This window comes from Echinops telfairi, unplaced genomic scaffold, assembly GCF_000313985.2.
Source record: "Echinops telfairi isolate 266 unplaced genomic scaffold, ASM31398v2 ScPeMD7_2;HRSCAF=8, whole genome shotgun sequence".
Classification (NCBI taxonomy): Eukaryota; Metazoa; Chordata; class Mammalia; order Afrosoricida; family Tenrecidae; genus Echinops; species Echinops telfairi.
In genome coordinates, this window is record NW_022103898.1 from 45,356,952 (window position 1) to 45,376,426 (window position 19,475).

Sequence of the window (19,475 nt, forward strand, 5' to 3'; positions counted from 1 at the left end):
GAATTTTGGGAATGATGAGGGCAGCAAATGTATAGATGTGCTCTACACAATTGATCTATGTATTGTGATGAATTGTATGAGCCCCGATAAATTGATTTTAAAAAAAACACCAAAAAAAACATAAACTTAAAAAAAAAAAGACAAAAACTCAATATTAAGGAGTAGAATGTATTCAGAATTGGAAGAATAATATCACTTGAGACATAATAATTCTTAAAGTATAAAGATTGTGTTAAAAGTATGCAGAACAAAATAAAGAATGCATAGTAAAAAAATGTTATTACTCTTTGATAAAATTAAGAATGTGTTTTATGATTCCTACGGTAACCACTAACTTAGAATAAAGCACGGAGCTTCCAAGGGAAGTGAAGAAAAGGAAGAAAAATGTCAAAATAAGGAAGAAAGTGAGGAGAGGGGGTCAGAATAAAGTGCAGCACAGGTTGTGGCTTAAAGTTACTAGTAACTAAGTCATGAAAGAAATCCTGTTAAACAGTAGGAAAATGATAAAATAGATAAATGCTTAAGGCAATAAACAGTTTCAAAGGTTGTAATTTTTATAGTTTCAAAGGTTGTAAGATTTATGAGAAAGATTCATAAGGAGGGAGAGGAGCATGGCATGCACGGCATCTATTGATTCTGAGTGAAGACAGCTTCTGGGTCAAAGAGATCACAATAGGATCTCCGGTGTCCTCCATGGAAACAATTGTCTAAAGCTTCCACTCAGCTTTCTGTTGGAGCCTCCACATGCTACATATAAAGAAGAGTGGGATAAGTAAAACACAGAACGGTTTCTGAGGCCCAAGTTTAAGTCATCATAATACCAATATATCGATAGTCACACAATTACCTTACCAAGAGATAAAATTCAACAAATAAAAGCTATTTGGTGCACCAGCCTAACAACGACAACAACAAAATAACAAAAATAGCACTTATTCACATTACATAGAAAGATGAGTTAGTTAGTACAAAGAATGATAAAATCATATCATGTAAACATTACACCAGGGGCAGTAAACTGGTCCAGGGACCCTTGTAAAGGTTCCATGAGGTCAAACTATTTTCATAATGTTTCTTTACTCTTCTCCCTCTCATTTGTCCAAGAGTGTATATACTGGACTTTCGTAAAGGCCACGTGACATGTGATGCTGCAGCAAACTGAACACGGGGTAAGTATGGTCAGTCAGTCAGGGCTGGTAAGCTACACTTACAGCGACTGGCATGTATATGGAACAATGTACCTCTTCTCACTACAGTATTTTTATTTTTAAAAATAGTTACTATATATAAGGCTGATATACATGTGAATGCTTCATTTTTAAAGTCCTAAATAACTTAATAAGTACAAATTTAAATTTCTCAACACACCACCCTAAAGGACACAGTGGAACTGCAGATGGCTGTAGCTTTCATCCGTCGCTGCTCTGCCAGCTGCCTCTGGTTAGCAGTTGAGCACTTAACCACCGCGCCATTAGAGCTCTGTTCATTCATAAGAGGTCCGATTACACAAGCAGCTGTGTGAATACATGCAACTTACTTAACTTCTCTGAGTCTTCGATTGCATCATACAAGTGATTTCATCTTATTGATTTCATTTTATAGGGAGGGTTAAAACAAAACATTTTAACGCACTTTGTATAGCAATTTAATATTGTAGATACACAAATTGTTTACTTACAATTATTCTCTATAGAAAGAAGGAATTTAAAAATTTAAACTGTGGTGACCAAATAAGGCTTTGGACAGAGAGGGTGAACAGATGTTTGAGCTATACCTCAAAAGAGAAATAGGATGCTAAGATGCAATTTGACCTTGCCAAGGCATTTGGATCAAAAGGGGCATCTAGAGGAGGAGGTAAGAGTTAGTTGCCACCCTTTATCTTTTAATCTTACAAATTCATTGTTGTCAAATGAAGGTTGAAAAGTCAGCAACATATACTTTCCTAAGAATACAATTACTTCCTCAACACCTATTTTCCACTTCCCCATCCAAAACCAAACTAAACGACACTCACAAAAATATTCAAGATCCTTTTTAAAAGTTTTAAACACAATAATAGCAAAATATAAAGAATAACCTTAAATATGTCTGTTTGTTGTTTCATGTATTACCAACTCTTTGAAAGCCTCCTAAGTCCTACAACATAAAAATTTAGCATGTTCATCTTTCTAAGGCACCTTGCTTCTAGCAAAGTGTACATTTGGCTGTGCTTGCCTAAAATAATTACCGGTATTTCAAAGATTTCCTCCCAAAGAAATAAGTCACTAGTCTAATGAAACGTCCTTGCTACAGGAAAAAAAGAAAAGAAAAAACACTTCTCTGTAAGAAACAGCAAAACTAAAGCCGGTCAATTAAGCTGGAAGTTTTTTCCAAGCAAGCATTTGGTGAAGTTCTACCACCTTCAGTTGCTGATTTACTCCTATCCTGGACAGCGTTTCTTCCACGGACCCAAATCCATTGCCACTGAGTCGATTATAACTCATTGTACAGAAAATGTATAGAGTTGCACTTGAGATTTAAAGATTATGTAAGTTGCATGGAAACAATCATGAAATTCAAAATCTAGCTCCAGTATGCTCAGTAGTTAGATATTCAGTCTTTCACAAGCCTTATTACGTTTCCAAAATAAAAAGTTAGCACCATCTAGTGGAACCTTGTAAAATTCACTAAATATGCAACTGGTTTACAAATTAAATGCCCATACATATATACACATAAATATATATTTAAGTTAAACAAACTTTGAGACAAACTTTAATCTAGGCACAAATGTCCTATTATCCATGGCATAATGACCAAGCCTATTTGAAAATGTTAATATCTTTCATACTTTTAAAAATAGTGTGACCTGTCTAGAAATCTATCTGGTCTTAAAGCAGCAAGGACATAAGAAGAGAAAGAAAGAAAAAAGACCCTTAAAATGCCGACCTATGAATATTGATATTTAGATATGTATTGTCTGAAATTCATAAATAAAAAAATAAGTGCTAGATTATTAAAGAATGTTTTTTCCACATTAAACCTTACCTAAAATAGCAGGGAAAGAAGTTTCATGATTAAGAAATAAAAGACAAAAATGATTTGCTCTTACACATTAACATGGTATTTATGTTCACTTTCATCAAATAGTCACTAAAATGAAATGCGATAATTTGATCCAAATAGTCCATACATGCCTTGCGTGTGTGTGTGTGTATCTCAAATTATGTGTACTCTGCGGAGATCCCGATGATTATTTGTTTATTGCTGTCTCCCAATTTCTGGAAAAGTATTTAGCAAACCATTTGTGCTCAATAAATTAGCTGATAGATTTCAAATTCACTACATTTATAATAGTGTAATGCTGCATAACAAAATAGTAATACTCCTAAATATTAGAACTATATTTATTTCAGAAACAGTATGATGAGTTAATTAAATAAAAAACTCCAGAGCTAAAGTGTGGCATTTTAAATCCTAGCTTTATCATTTTGAATAAAAAAACTGTAATTTAATCTTAACCACTCTGTGCCTCAGTTTCCTTACTTGGGGGAAAATAACAGTAATGTAAAAAATAAGTGATATGTATGAAAAACTTAAAATAAATACTTAATGGTAAAGATTTTGTATATTATTATATTAAGTCACATTTATATATGAATAAAATTTTAATTTATTTTTTGTCAGAATGAAATTCTATTTAGGGGAAGGTAATAGTTCAATTAATTTGGATTTAAAGTAAGTATGTCCTATTATCACATTGTTTTTACACATTTATTTTTTTAAAAACAAAAACACTCATCTCTTGGGCCATAGTTCCAAATTCCAAACACCAGACTCATTGCCTCTGAATCAACTCTGACTAACAGGGACTGTTTAGGACAGAGTAGAATTGTGCGCTTGAGTTTCTGAGACTGTAAATCCGTGCTGGAGTAAAAAGCCCCAGCTTTCTCTCTCAGAGAATTTCATTGTTTTGAACATCTGTCTTTGCGGTCAGCAGTGCACTCTGTAACTCACTGTGCCAGCAGGGCACCTGTTCTTTAACACGCAAAGAAAACTCAAACCATTTGCTGGCCAGTCAGCAGTGAACACTGTATTGCAGAGTAAGGTTATGCCAGAGGGTTTTCTTGGCTATAATCTTATGAAACAGATTGCCAAGCCACTCTTGTGCAGTGCCATTGGGTGGGCTCAAGCAACCACCTTTAGGTTAGCAACCAATCACAAACCACTTGTGCCACCCAGGAACCTGCAGAACAGCAGAAGGAGCATGGAAAGCCACACTGGTTCCAAATGTTCTTCTGTAGACTAGATAATGTGTGTCCTACATAGAGTTCCTGCTATTATTAATTAAAATCCAGACTAACTTAAAATCATATATCTGTCATAAAGCATTAATGTCTTCAAAAGTAATTTTGTTTCATAATGTTTCCGCTACAAAGTTCATAAATTAAACAAAAAATTTGAAGGAAAGATGCAAACTAGAGCAGCTAATTTTCAATTCTTTTGGCTTTTGTGAAAAAACAAAATACTAAATAAAAATTACTAGTTCAGATCAATTTTCTTAACAATCAATGGGCTGTATCCATTAAACAAATTTTGTCCACAATTCACTTACAAACAAAATTTCATCTAGTATTTCTTGATTCATACATGAGAAATTTCAGACAAATAAAATATCATACTGATAAAATAAACCTTAAAGTTTAAACACTAAGTCATCCAAGTTAAACTGATTTTATATATATATATATGTTGAGAAAAGTAACAAAATATTTTAAATTAAGAAAAGAGTATGATAAAATGTTTTATCTGAATAAAATAAATGCTTCAAAATAGTAAATGTAAAAACTGTTAATCATCTTAAAATTAAAGCAATTACTTTTGTTAGTCAAAGTGCCTAAGTATAAATATAGATCAAGTCAAAATATTCTATAATATTCTATAACCAAGAAGTTGCAACCATAATAAAACAAGTTATAGATAATACTATAGAACTATAAATAGCATTCTTTAAGTTATTATAAAATTTGTATTCAAGTCTGTGCTACTGTAATAATTTATATTTATTATAGTTGAAATTATAATGTATTGCATTATATAGAGTTTACATTACATTCTTTATTACATTGGGCTAGAAAGGATCTGTACCTTAATAGTCAGAAATTTCAGAGGTTCCATTTTAAATGGTACTTTTCTCTTAAAATTTAGTCATGATTAATTACATGAAAATTAACTTTTTTTCCATAACCACAGCCCAAAATGTTTAAGTATTAAAGATAATAATAAAATATGCTATTAACTTTATAACTTAAAATTAATAAAATTTGAAGTTAAACTATTGTCTTTATTTTTTTAATACTTCTTATTTGAAACCAATAAAATATTTTATAGTATGTTTCTATTCTACAATTTCAGAGAGAAAAACACTCAGCAGAACTTATTTCAAATGAATTGCTTTAAAGAGATTAAAGCATTTATCATTCTCAGTTATTTAAATGAAAAGAAAACCAAACAAACAAAATTACACGTTCATAGTTTCTGACACAAAGAGTCAATAGAACCAATATGACAAATTATGTAAAGTTTGCTTGATAAGAATTAGGAACAAATTAGACTTGAAACTATCACTGTACAATACTGTGGAATTGCTTTCAATTTTATTTCTCTTCCTTAAGAAAAAGTATAGCAATGAAATAGCAATGTATTAACATAAAAACAAATCTTTCTTTGTGCCCCTTCACAAAACTTTATAAGATCAATATATCACTGAAAGCCCAATTCTATGCTTTTCACTTCGCTCAACGCAAACCTCTGTACACAGTTCCCGAACATGAAAAGAGAGACTCCACTTGGTCTTCAGAAAATCTACTTTCTCATGTAAACTCTTCTCACACTCAATAAACACAGTGTTTCATTGTACCCAACTGAAGGCAATGAATCTGACCTTGTTTGCTCTGAACAACACAGAGATACCTCAGGTACATCAATTAATATTATGGCAGTTTTCACATAAATCTTGCAGAAATCCTATTCAGGAAATACACTAGCTCCAAAAAATCCCACACAGCAGTGCAGGCAAAGAATCTTTAATGAATTAGGGTTCAAGATTTTCTCCTTACAAACAGCCTTTTTATATTTGGTGTACAAATATAGTAATGTATAGCGTTAGTGCACTAGCCTTCATTCCAACAACAGTAAAATTATTTCTGTATCTTTTAGAATAACATTTTAAATTAAAAAATAATGTAAAATATTAGTATTTCCTACATGGGAGATTTCATCACTCTAAGAGGGGCATGACCCACTTAGAAAGACCCAAAGTGGGCAATATAGTCATACAGACAAATAATGCATATTCTAAGCTACATTTTCCAAAGTGTGCCTTACAATGCTTAGAAAACAACAGTCTGCCTTGAGAAAACACCCCTATAGACTTGCCATTCCAATCACTGCCTGGACCCAAAGATGAAGAGTACAGAGAAAGAAATGAATAGGAATGACTGATTAAACCAAAAACAAAGCATGTTTGATTTAAGAAGATTAGTTAAATAATTTATCTAATTATCCAAAAGCAACACTAAAATAAACAAATTTAAAATGGCAACAAAAGAGAAACAAATGTAAAACCACCAATACCACTAATGTAAAGATAAAGAAATTCCAAAGTGATTTTTAAATATCTAAGTGGGATAATAATTATCCATGAACAACATAATCCAGTCTGATATTGCATATCAGATCAGATAACATTTATAGAGTGATCACATCATTATAATACTGCCAACGTACATCTTTATATAACTACCAAACCAGCAAACCATGACCCCACCAACTTGACATATCTTTGGAGGTAACTCATTTACCAGGGTAAGTCAAAAAGGATAATTACAAAATCAACTTACTTCTATATTGCTTCTAGTGTGATAATTTTTAATTACCTTGAGATATATGCCCATGTAAATTTTTTATCATATTCCTGAGTTTTTAGCAACTCTTGAGTACTAAACTGTGCATGTGGCCTTGAAAAGTTCATGAAAAAATGGAATCAAAATATAATGGAATTTCTCCATGAATTTTTCTGAGGATCCTTTCATATTATTAAATCCCTACCAGCATTGCTGTGCAAGGCTTTTAAGGATCTCATGTAAACAGTGATTTAAAAAATTATTACAGCTCCTTAGGAAAATAAAAGTTTTCTAATACATATATAAAGGGCTATGTTCTCACCACTGAACAAATAGGTAGGTGTTATCAGTCCTTCTTCCTTGGTATGTTTATTCCAGCAGTGCTTAGTATAATATATTTATTCCTGCAGTGATGAAGGGATCTAATAAGGTGAAGGGGCCCCTCAAAGTTCATGGAGAAATTCCATACCCTTATAATACCATTTACACATGAACTTTTTAAAGCCCCTTTATAGTTTAATGCTCAAGAGTGGCCAGAAATTCAGGAACATGATAAAAACTTTGCTTGAGCATATATACGAAGGTAGTTCAAATTTACCACACTAGAACCAATATAGCAATGGCACCTAGCAACAACAACAAGGATCTCTGGTGGCTGTGATCCTCAAGGTTAGAAGTTCGAAAGTGGAAGAGGAGACTTTCTATTCCGGTAAAGAGCTACCATTATGGAAGCCCACAGGGGCAGTTCGACCCTGTCCTCCAGGGTCACCAGGGTCAGAGTTGACTTGATGCACAGGCAGTAAGAATAAATAAATATGACATGAATAAATGAACCAGTTACAATGATCTATTCTTTAAAGAAGTAAATGAAGTCAAATATAATCATGAGAAGTTATGCGTAAATATTTAGAGTACATTGTTCTCACCAATTCGAATGATTTTATTGTGTGAAAGTTCAAGATTTTGAAGATTAGTGCAACCATCCAAACCATGCAAAGAACTGAGCTGATTTTTATTAAGGAGAAGAATGCAAAGATTTTCCAAATTTTCACAATTTATTGTCTGAATATGGTTTTCCTAAAACAAAGGAAAAATAAAATTACTTTTATTTCATGAATTACTAATGAAGCATTTAAAGCTTGCAAAAAGAGTAACAATGATATATAGTTTCCTAATGAATAACTAAACCTATAATGTCTATATGCAAGTTATTACCTTATCTGGATGAAAATATTAAATACTCTAATGAATAATTACCTAATATCTAATTTACTTATTAATATTCTTTTTAAAAAGAAAATACAGAGAGTAATACAATAACTTATTTGTTTGTCAAACAGCCTAACTAAATAAGCATGGATATTTTAACATAGCGTATTCAAAACTTATTTTAAGACATCAAATATTGAAAATATTAAAGCTCCCTGATTTCTCCTCCCCACTCCTTAATTATCCAAAGAGTCACTATCATGAATTAGGGGTAAACCTCATATATAGGTTTATACTTTCACTACACACACACACACACACACACACACACACACACACATCTGTACAATGTATATCATTGGCCTTGGGGTCAAGATTATGCCAAGGATGCACAGTGAATCCTTGTATAAGACACCTCCAAAAATAATTAATGGTTCTAAAATATTAAAGGTACAGTCCTATAACACCCCTCTAGAAAGAGGCCTGTCTCAAAAAGACAAATCTAGTTCTTGTCTAATAGACTAAGCTAATGAGAAGCAGAAGAAACACAACATTTTTAAAGGAAGTTATATTAAGGGAAGAGTTGTTAGTTTTAGCTGAAAGGAATAGAGATGAATGAAAACAGAAAGAGGCCTCCAGATACTTCCAAATTTTTACAGGAAAGAAACAGGCTGATAAATATTCCCAGCCTCAAAACGGGGCACTTCTTATGGAAATGGAAGTGTGACTAGGAGTTGGGGTCAAAAACTCAGGGGCAGATGGAAGTCAGGGAGAATCATTTAACTGAGTCATCATCAAAGGATTTATACCAGTTCAGCTAGTAACCAAGGCCTACTATTAACTTCCTGTCTTTCTCATTTTGAACTGGAATTACATGGCAGTTGGCCGAGTCCAGTCTTGCTACTGTATGCGGGTATGTGTGCGGGGATTGTGATACTCCATGTAGTAGACAAGAGCTACACTTAAGCGGCTACACCTGAAGAGACTTAATCTGCACTGGGCTTGATTTAGACGCAGAGACCCTGGGCATCAAGCCTCGCCTGATGACATCCTACATAAAACTTTGGGAATGTTCATAACATGAGTGTCAGTGGATCATTAGAATGCAGAAGTAAATTTTGGTACTGTTCCTTTAGTAACACAGCGGCTGCCAACAATGGACTCAAACAAAACAACTATTGTGAGGATGATGCAGGACTAGGCAGTGTTCCCTTCTGCTGAACAGTTACTATGAATCAGAATCAACTGCACCTAAAAAGAACTCACACTTTGGTAAAAACAGTTGCCGTTGAGTCAATTCCTACTGGTGGGTGGCAACCCTGTGTTCCAGAGCAGAACTGCACTATAGAGGACTTTCAATAGCTGTACTCTATTGCAACTGGATCACTAGGCCTTTCTCCTAAGGTGTCTTTCAGTTGCTCGTGATAAACTCTGCATCCCAAGAGCGATACAATCATTCAGTTCTCTCTCACACTAACTCTGGGTTTGACAAATAGAACATCAGCCAGCATGATTCAAGCAGATGTTTGATAATCACTTGCATATTGAAGCTACTGTTTACCAATGTTTACTCTTGGTATTTTACCACATACAGAAACTATGTGAAAGGGCCTGAGAGCCAGGGAGAGAGGGGGCAAGGGAAGAAGTGAAGGAAGGAAAGAAAGAGGGAGAAAGAGAGATTGATTGATTGATTGATTCCAATGTCCCAGCCATTACTGTGAACACACAAGACATACAAGTGACGGTACCTTGGAGATTTCAGAACCAGCTACCATCCACCTGTAATTATGAGACCTATTCATCACCATATGATGCACAAGACTTTTCATTCAAGACTGGCTTGCACTCATGTCCTGCAGACCCACAACAGATAAGGCTGTGGTTGTTCAAAGCAAGCAAGAATAGAATACTTTGTTATGCAGCAAAAAGTTAGTAAATCAAAACCATATCTTCTGCAAATAGAGGTGCAGTTTCCAGGTCATACTGCTTAATCATTTTCCCTCTCTGGTCCTTACAAATTTAGACCTTTGATTTGTTTAGACCCTATATTATGTGTTTTTTTAGTAAATATTTATCTAAAACTGACCTTTTTGAAATATAAAAATCAACCCACTTAAAGTTTATCAGAAGACAAACAATGATCAGAAGAGCAGGCATACCTGTACATCAATGTACTTCAGGTGTTTGCAGTTACCCAAGCTGTGCAAAGAAGTTAATCCACAACGTTGAAGAGACAGAAACTGAAGATTTGAACACTCTGCTAGTGTAGAAAGATTACAACCTGGCAAATCTTGAAAAGTAACTGTTGTCACCTAGACAAATTCAAGATATAGGAAAGCACATTATTTCATACTACTGAATATTACCTATATTAAGCCTTGCATACTTCATTTAAGAAAATAGCATATGCATTTTTAAATTCATCTAAGTAATACCATTTGTTAAAATCCCCATTTATTAATAACTCAATTGCATTTAAGCTACTCCTGCCCTTTGTTCCTACATTAACAGGCAAAATAACATATACTAATGACTAATTCATGTTCAAAGCTAAAATGTATATAAACTAATCATTTATTAGTTCACTCAATTTTTCCATGCCATTAACTCATAAACCACCCTTATCTGTGGGATTCTGTTTACAATCAGTGTTTGACAGCATACCAGGGATCTCTGGATAAGTCCAATCCTGCATGCTTTTCACTAGAGAGTTTGGCCAGATTTTAAAAATAAATGTAAAAAAGGGGGTGGAAGGGAGATGTTTGATTTAGAGGAGCTGCTAAAGAAACTGGTAATTAGAACAATTTAAAAATAGCCATGTAATATAAACAACATCCTATCACAAGCCTTCCTTATTGCAAAAACAAGCATCCCCATTTACTTGTGAATAAGGATCCCTTGTGGTACTGTCAGGTAAGCGTTAGACTGCTAAACTCTAGGCAGGTAGTTCCAACATAACCAATTGCTCGGAGGAAGAAAGATGAGGCTATCTGCTCTGGTAAAGATTCACAAAGCCTCAGAAACTTTGCTTAGGGTTACTATGAGTTGGAACTGACTTGACAGCAGTGGGCACATACAGCTATACCTCAGTTGTTGACCGGCTCCAAGCCTTTGCTTGATATTCAACTGAAAATCCGACTTCAAAAAAAATCTGTACAGGCTAAGAGTGAGCCACCCGTCAAGCATGTACTATTCAGTTCTTGAACTTTCAGTGTTCAAACACAAATCTGGAACGAGTTTGAGTTTGGCAACCAAGGTATCACTGTATATCATAGCATATAGTATTTTAAAACTCAGCAATACTTCAAAATAGATATTACTCAGCCCAGTCCATGAAAGCCGAACTGAGGTCAATCAACTTTTTGGTAAAGTAAGAAAACTATTAAATAGCATAAATAAAACTAACCCAGATTATGTACTGGGTAAGACTTGTTATATTACTTTCCTTTTTAATCAACACACTCCAATGAACTGTGAGGATACTAGTAATAAGCATATATGATTACATTTAGTAGACTATTTCTTGGATTTATTTACGTAGAGTTACTATGTAACCATCACACTCTACTATGTATAGCTAGTAGTTGGCAATCAACTTTGCAAAATATTATGGAATAAAGACCTGATTCATACCCTGAAAACTAAAAATTAGAGCTTAAAATAGAATTCATTACATGGTGGAACCACAGTGGAATATACTTTTTATCTTTAAATATCTTCTCTGGGCAATCTTTCAAAGGTAGCAGTGAATTATCAGGTTAAAGACAGAGATGAGGAGATTATAGATTGGAAAATCAAAGTAATAAAGTGAATCAAGAACATTAGTGAATGAAGACATCACAATAAATCATCTGCCAAACAGAATCATTAGTTGTCTGAAAGCCTAATATGGTATTTATAACACTTTAATATTTATAAGGGATATTATCCCATTTTAAAACTTATGAAACTATATATTATGCCTTCTATAAAAATAATTTCAGATAGTTGAGCAACAGTCAAAGAATATTAGGATACATTAGAGCATTGCTACTCCAAATTGGTGCATGGACCATCATCAATAGCATCTCCTATGAAAACTGAAATTTCAGATGATGGTATCACCCATCGAGCCTCATGAATTAAATTGAGCATTTTTAACATACCTCCTGGTGATCTAAATTCACATGAACGTTTTTGAAGCCTTTATGCATACAGAGAGTAACCTCCAGTTTGTGTGCATTATAAAGAGTTTCCTACAAAGGACAGAGGGTGGACAGAAGGAAACACACCAAGGAAACAGCAGCAGTTCACGTATCACACTTTCCTCAGGGCTCTTCTCATTGGATACATCTTCTACAGCGAAAGGGAAAGACCCCTTTTCCTACATCAGTATTCCTTTTGAAACAAGGGCTGAAGTGGTCACTGTTAGCTCATGCAGAGATTTGTGAGCAAATGTACTTAACTAGAAAGTAAGTAGATAATGTCCTTCATAGTGGAAAACCTGCAGCAATGTGTTAGAACAAGGAAAGGACAAAAGAATAACTACAGAGAGAGCAGCGCTTACTGAGAGATCAGGACTGCATGTGGAGTATCATGGATTTGATGGAGGCAGTAAATACACTCACTAGAAGGCAGAGAGCATGTCAAAGCATATACCGTAATTCTAGTTCCTTATGGTATGGCTCTTTCGTGTACCAAGAATCTATCTAAATTCCCTCCCAAATTTCATGTACTAGAAACTTGGAAATCTTAATTTTAGCAATGATCAATATCCAAAATTATGTTTATCTATTTATTTATTTGCTAAATGCCTGTAAAGTAAGATCTACTTGACAAATATTAGGATTTCTTTGTTTCTACCTCTTTATTCCAATAATCAATATTTATTTAGCATATTGAATAGATATATATTTTTGAGCAAATTAATATATCTATCTTTATTCATATGGATGTGTCCATCCCTAGACAACTGTGTAAAATATTCTTATCTAATTCTATAATTGCTAGTTTCTATATCTTAATTATAAGTGGTAAAAAATAAAATAGAACCCATAAAGATTTATATGTTACACATTAGTGAGTTGAAATGGACTGATATTGATCATTTTGAATCAGAAAACCATACAATTTACTATGCCCGGAATAATACAATCAAGAAAAAATGGCTTGGTATTGGTTAAAAAGGACATTGGAAAATCTAGAATGAAGTACAACATTGTTTGTGATAGAATTGTATCTATCATCCTTTAAATAAATCCAATCAATACAACTATTATTTCAATTTGCACATCATCCACAAAGCTAGTGAGAAAGATATTGAAGATTTAAGCCAACAACTTCAGTTGGAAATCAATTAAACATGCAATCAAGATTCCTTGATAATAATTGGATTGGAATGAGAAAGTTGGAAAGAAAGAGGAAGGAACAGCGGTTGGAAAATATGGACTTGGTGACAGAAAAGAACCTGGCGTTCCCATGATATAATTTTGTGAAGGCAACAACTTGCTCATAGCAAATACCTTTTCTCAACAACTGTACACATGGACTTCTCCAGATGGGAGATATAGAAATCAAATGGACTACATCTGTGGGAAGAGATGATGGAGAAGCTCAATGTCAGCAGCTCAAACCAGGCCAGGCTGATTATGGAGCAAACCATCAATCAGTCATGTGTAAGTCCAGGCTGAAGTAAAAGAAAATTCAAACAAGCTCATGAGAACCAAAATATCCCGTCTGAATTTGGAGAACATCTCAAAAACCGATTTAGCACATTGAGCACCAATCACAGAAAGACATCAAGAACATCATGAAGAAAGCAAAAGATCATTAAAAAGAAAGACAGGGAAGAAAGAAAAGATCAAAGTGGATGTCAGAAGAGAATGTGAAACTTGCTCTTAATCACAGAGTAGCTAAAGCAAATGGAAGAGATGATGAAGTCAGAGAGCTGCATAGAAAACTCAGGAGGGCAGCAGGAGAAGACAAAGCCAAATGTTATAATGAACTGTGCAAACCTATAGAGTTAGAAAACCAAAAGGGAAGAATATGCTCAGCAATCTTAAACTGAAAGAACTCAAGAAAAAATCAGGCCTGAAGTTGCGATATTGAAGATTCTATGCAGGAACCATTAAAAAAAAAAAAAAGACGGGAAGAAGACACAGAGGCACTGCAGCAAAAATATTTAATCTAAGCTCCTCATTTTAGAGGGTATCATGAGCATGAACCAATGATGCTCAAGGAAGTTCAAGCTGCACTGAATGCACTAGCCAAAAACAGGGCACCAGAAATTGTTTGAATACCCACCACAATGTTCCAACAAGGTGATGAAGCACTGGAAGCACTCACCTAGCCGATACCAGGACATTTGGAAGACAGCTCCTTGGCCAGCTGACTGGGAGAGATTACTATTTGTGCCCAGTTCAAAGAAAGGGGACCAAAAGATTCCTTAAAGTATCAACAGTATCACTGATATCTCACATAAGTAAAATTTTGCTGAACATCATCCAACAAGTTATAGCAAAACATTGACAGGGAACTGCCAGACTCATGCCAGATTCAAAAGAGGATGAGGGAACAAGGGATATTGTTACAGATGTCAGACAGTTTTTGGCTAAAAGCACAGAATATCACACAAAGATGTTTACTTGTGTTTTATTGACTATTCAAAGGCATTTGACTGTGTTGACTATTATGAACTATGCATAACCTTGAGAAGAATAGGAATTCTAAAACACTTCATTGTTCTCATTAGGAATATGAATTAAGAGGCAATTTAAGTCTGCTTGGTTAAAATCAGAAAAGGTGTGCATCAAGGTTGTATCCTTTCACCAAACTTGTTGAATCTCTATGCTGAGCACATAACCAGAGAATTATATTGGATTTTATGAAAACTGTGGCATTTAGATTGGAGGAAGGTTTATTAAAAACCTGTGGTATGAATATGGCAACCTTGCCTGCTGAAACTGAGGAGGACTTGAAGCACTTGCTGATGAAGATCAAGGATTGTAGCTTTCAGTATGGCTTATGATTCAACGTAAAGAAAACCAAAATCCTCACAACTGGACCATCATGATAAATGGAGAAAAGGTTGTAGTTGTCAAGGATTTTGTCTTGCTTGGATCCACAATCAATGCCCATGGAAGCAGCTGTCAAAATATCCAAAGATATGTCGCCTTAGATAAATGACCTGCACAAAGCCCCGTTAGAGTATTGAAGAGCAAGGATGCTTCTTTGAGGACCAAGTCACGATATTTTCTCTTGCCTAATATGCAAGTGAAAGTTGCACATTGAATAAAGCAAACCAGAGAAGAACCGATGCACTTGAAGTGTGGAGAACACTGAAAGCACCATGGGCTGCTAAAACGACAAACAAGCCTGTCTTGGAATAAATAAGGCCAGTGCTCCTTAGAGGTAAAGATGGCAAACCTTCATCTTACACACTTTGGCCATGTTATCAGGAGAGACCAATCCCTTAAGAAGGGCAATGAAAAAGAGGACAGCCCTCGAGACAGATTGGCACAATAGCTACAACAATGGGCTCAGGCACAGGAACAATTGCAAAGATGGCACAGGACCCTGCATTGTGTAATTCTGTTGTATGTAGGGTCACTACAGGTGAGAACCAACTTGATGGCACCTAACATGTTTTAGTATATGTGCTGCCGAAATGAGCATGCCACCTAACATGTTTTAACTTGGGTTGAAACTATGAGATCCATACCATACAAAACTAGCTGCATTAGGTAGCACTTCTTTCAACACTCATTTTATATTCTAGTCTTTCATTGCACATGACAAAATAATTATAATTTTATAATTATTTTATATATACGATTTTACATATTTTATATATAGTTCTTTCATAACACATTGTCTAATCCGAGTAAGATCATTTAATTCCGAAAAGAGCCAGTAGGTGGTTTGGTGGCCCAATGCTAAAGCAAATGTCTGACTAGCATGTCTGTTCCCTTCTCTAATCTAATTCTATATTTCCATATAATTCCACACAGAAGCTTAATTTAATAATGACTATGGGGACAGTTAACACAGGCTTCAGGAAGATAAATCAAAGCTTTTAATAGTGATTCACCAAAGGAGAAAGTAGCCTGTATAATTTCAATTGGGAAGATCTTTTAAGAGCATCTTCCTTCAATGACGTTAGCAGCTTCATTGATTAAGAAATAGAAACATTGGACATAATATTTCTACTATTACGAATTCAAAGCCACCTGTAGAGAATTTTAGAAAATACGGAGAAAAATTAAATAAGAAATACCTGCTGTAGTGTATCCCAAGAGCCAAGCTGCAAAATGTCTAATGTGCTCAGAGGAGGCAGAGTGCCGTCCACTGGGCATTTCACAGACCGCTTCTTCTTAACAATGTTCTTTTGTTGGTGTTTCTTGAAACATTCAAACCAGGGTTTACATGATTGTATCCAAGCAAGTCTTTTTTCTTCAATGTAAGTTAAAAGGGGGGGTTCTGGTTTAGAGTGGGCCATGCCATCTTCAGGGCAATCTCCTGAAAGTTCTTTAATCTCATATTCAATAGAGTTGGTTTCCATAGAAACCAAGGAGCTTTTCTCATCACAGCCACTTGAGTTTCCAGGAAGAGCTTGACTACGTAAAGTATCACCATGATTGTCTATTTTGTCTTCTCTATTGATTATGGCTTCACTGGGGTTAAAAACCACAATGTCTCTATTCAGAGCATTGTCTTCGGAGTTTTCAGCTTCACTGGACTTTAAATCAGTGTCTTCTTCTTTTACTACATCATCTTCCCCGATATTTTCAACGGCTAATTCTAGTGGTAATAATTCTTGTTCCATTGAAATCGCTGAAGTACTGTTTTCTTCATATAAGGTTTCATTCTGTCCTGGTATTCTTTCCTTTTCCACTTGTATCTTCTCATGTCGATTATCTCTGATTACTTTCTGTGCTTCATTACTTTTTGCTTTATCAATGTCTTGATTATGTCCTAACATCAGTATTTGAATTTCTTGTTCTACATTTTCATCTATGGTATGTTTTAATTCTTCCTCTTTGGGAATTTGAAGTTTCGTTTCATGTGGCTTAAACGTTTCTTTCACATTTTCTTTTAGATCTGGACTTTCCAAGTCACATTGTTTATCTATGTTTTCATATTTTCTTTTTGAATTAAGCAATTTTTCTGAATATTGTTGTTTTGTTAGACTTTCTTTTTTTTCTTCCTCATTTGGTTCTGCCATAATTTCTTGTTTTGGTGTATGTTCTTTTAGTTTTTCTTGTATTAATTCTTCCGAAACTAGTTTTCTCCCTACATTTCCCCTCCTATTTGATTTTTCATCTACAATTAGCCAAAGAGGAACATCTTGAGTCTTTGATTTCTCACTCACTAGATTTGGGGTTATGTGATTCTTATTCATTGGTGTGCTTTTTACAGTTAAATGTTTGGTATTATATTCTGTTTTCTCTAATGTCATACTCATTAGCTGTCTCCTTGACTCTTCTGTGACTCTTAATTTTCTCTTGAATGATACTTGTTCTCTGTCTAGTTTCAGACTAATCTTTTTTTCTTCATATTCTTTTTGTCTCTTTTTAAATTCCTCTTTCTCTTTCTTTTTTTTCTCTTCTTTTGTTCGTTGTTCTTCTTCTAGCCTTTTTTGTCTTTCTTCTTCCCATTGCCTAATTTTTGCTTCCTTTTTTTTCCACTCTTGTGCTTTCTTGTTCTTACTTTCCATTTGTTCTTTGATAATTGGGTTATAGTGTTTGTAAGCTATAAATGCTTTGAAACTGGCTTGGATTTTTATAGCTGCACTATTCTGCATTTTATACAAACGAATTTTTTCATTTTCCTGTAGATCTCTCAATTTTGTTCTTTCCTCTTCCATTTTTAAATGCAAGTTTTTAATAAATTCCTAAAATAAAGAAATATAAGTACTCATAAGAATACAATTAAATGTGCACCATCTTACATGCTTATCTAAAATAGAGATTGAAAACAAATTACAAACTAAATTCTCATAACGAATTCACAATAAAACTCATTTAGGATAGTTAAATTAATTTCATTTCAACACTGAATATTTTAATATTTGGCAATTATTTCACAGATGTGTTAATACTATAATATAGGAATAATGATATATGTATATGTATGATATAGGCTGTTAAACGTCATAAAAGTAAAAAGTATATGAAACCAGAATGACACAGAAATGAGGCCAAGGAAACGAGTGGCTGACATTCAATGTGGTGAAGCGACTCAGAAGCTTTCTGAGAGGGGAGTTCTTTGTGAGGAGACCCCCAAAGCTGGAAGTGGTACAGAACACGCGGGGAATTACTCTGTGGTGTAGCGGTTACTAGTTGGGCTGCTAATCACAAAGTCAGCAGTTTGAAACCACCAGATGCTCCACTAGAAAAAGACAAGGCTTCCTACTTCTATAAAGAGCAAGAGTCTCAGAAACCCACAGCGACAGCTTTACCCTGTTCTCGGGGGTCACACTGAATCAGAATCGACTTGATAGTAGTGAGCTTTGAATATGAAACCAGCAAGTCAATAGAGTCCAGACTTATACACAATACACAGAACCAAACTAGCCATACATTTTATCTCTCACCAACTATCAACATCAGGATCTATAAATACATATTAATGAATTAGAAAAATTTAAGTTCTTTGAGAAAATAACATTAATAAGTCCTACAATAAGCAAATATGCCAACAAAACTCAGCAAATTTTTTAGAAACGAAGAGACATTTTCTATTTCTTATTCCTGTAATTGCTTAAAATAACTAAATAAAAACGGTGACAAAATTAATAAACATATCACTGGAATCATTTCAAATTTAAAGAGATTATTTAACAGTTCATTAGCTATCATTGATAAATAAAGCAACCTTTAATAGCATAACTTTCAACTACAATGAAATGTTTAAACATATTTTTCTTCAAACATTAAAGAAAAACTTTAGAATTGTAATTGTATAGGAATATGCATATTCACTGAGTCAGTTTGCTTTTATTTACAGAATATTATACTTCAAGGAATGTTTCTGATAATTAGTGAGCTTCTCAAATGTTGATAATTAAATACTATATCTTCTAGGCAATATTATAATAACATGTCCAATTCAAGAAGAGTTATTTATTTAAAGTGAGAAATGATTATTGCATTAAAACATATAATTACCTCATGTTGTTTAAATTTTTCTTCCCATATTTTTTCTTCTTTCTGCTGTTCATCATTCATTCTGTCTTGCTTTTGCTGAACATATAACAGTAAATAATATTACATTTATATGTAAAAGAATATTAAGTTCATGATATATGATTCTAACAACGTATGTTTGTAAAAAATGTTCAAAATTTTTATAATCTACCTAGCAACTCTTGGTTATTATTACTGAGACAACTTTACTGTCAAT

The 19,475-nt window shown here is 34.0% G+C and overlaps 1 protein-coding gene across 1 annotated transcript in view; it reads right to left on the reverse strand.

Annotated features, from left to right (window-relative positions):
- Positions 1-18,679, reverse strand: part of LRRIQ1 (leucine rich repeats and IQ motif containing 1) — a 232,578-nt gene extending 213,899 nt beyond the window's left edge. Inside the window, exons 1-4 of the mRNA XM_045288642.1 lie at positions 18,667-18,679; positions 16,348-17,939; positions 10,253-10,405; positions 7,811-7,961 (exon numbers count right to left, since the gene is read on the reverse strand). Coding sequence (XP_045144577.1) covers positions 7,811-7,961; positions 10,253-10,405; positions 16,348-17,939; positions 18,667-18,679 — 1,909 coding nt within the window. The remainder of the gene's footprint in view (positions 1-7,810; positions 7,962-10,252; positions 10,406-16,347; positions 17,940-18,666) is intronic.
- Between the last annotated feature and the right edge of the window lie 796 nt (positions 18,680-19,475).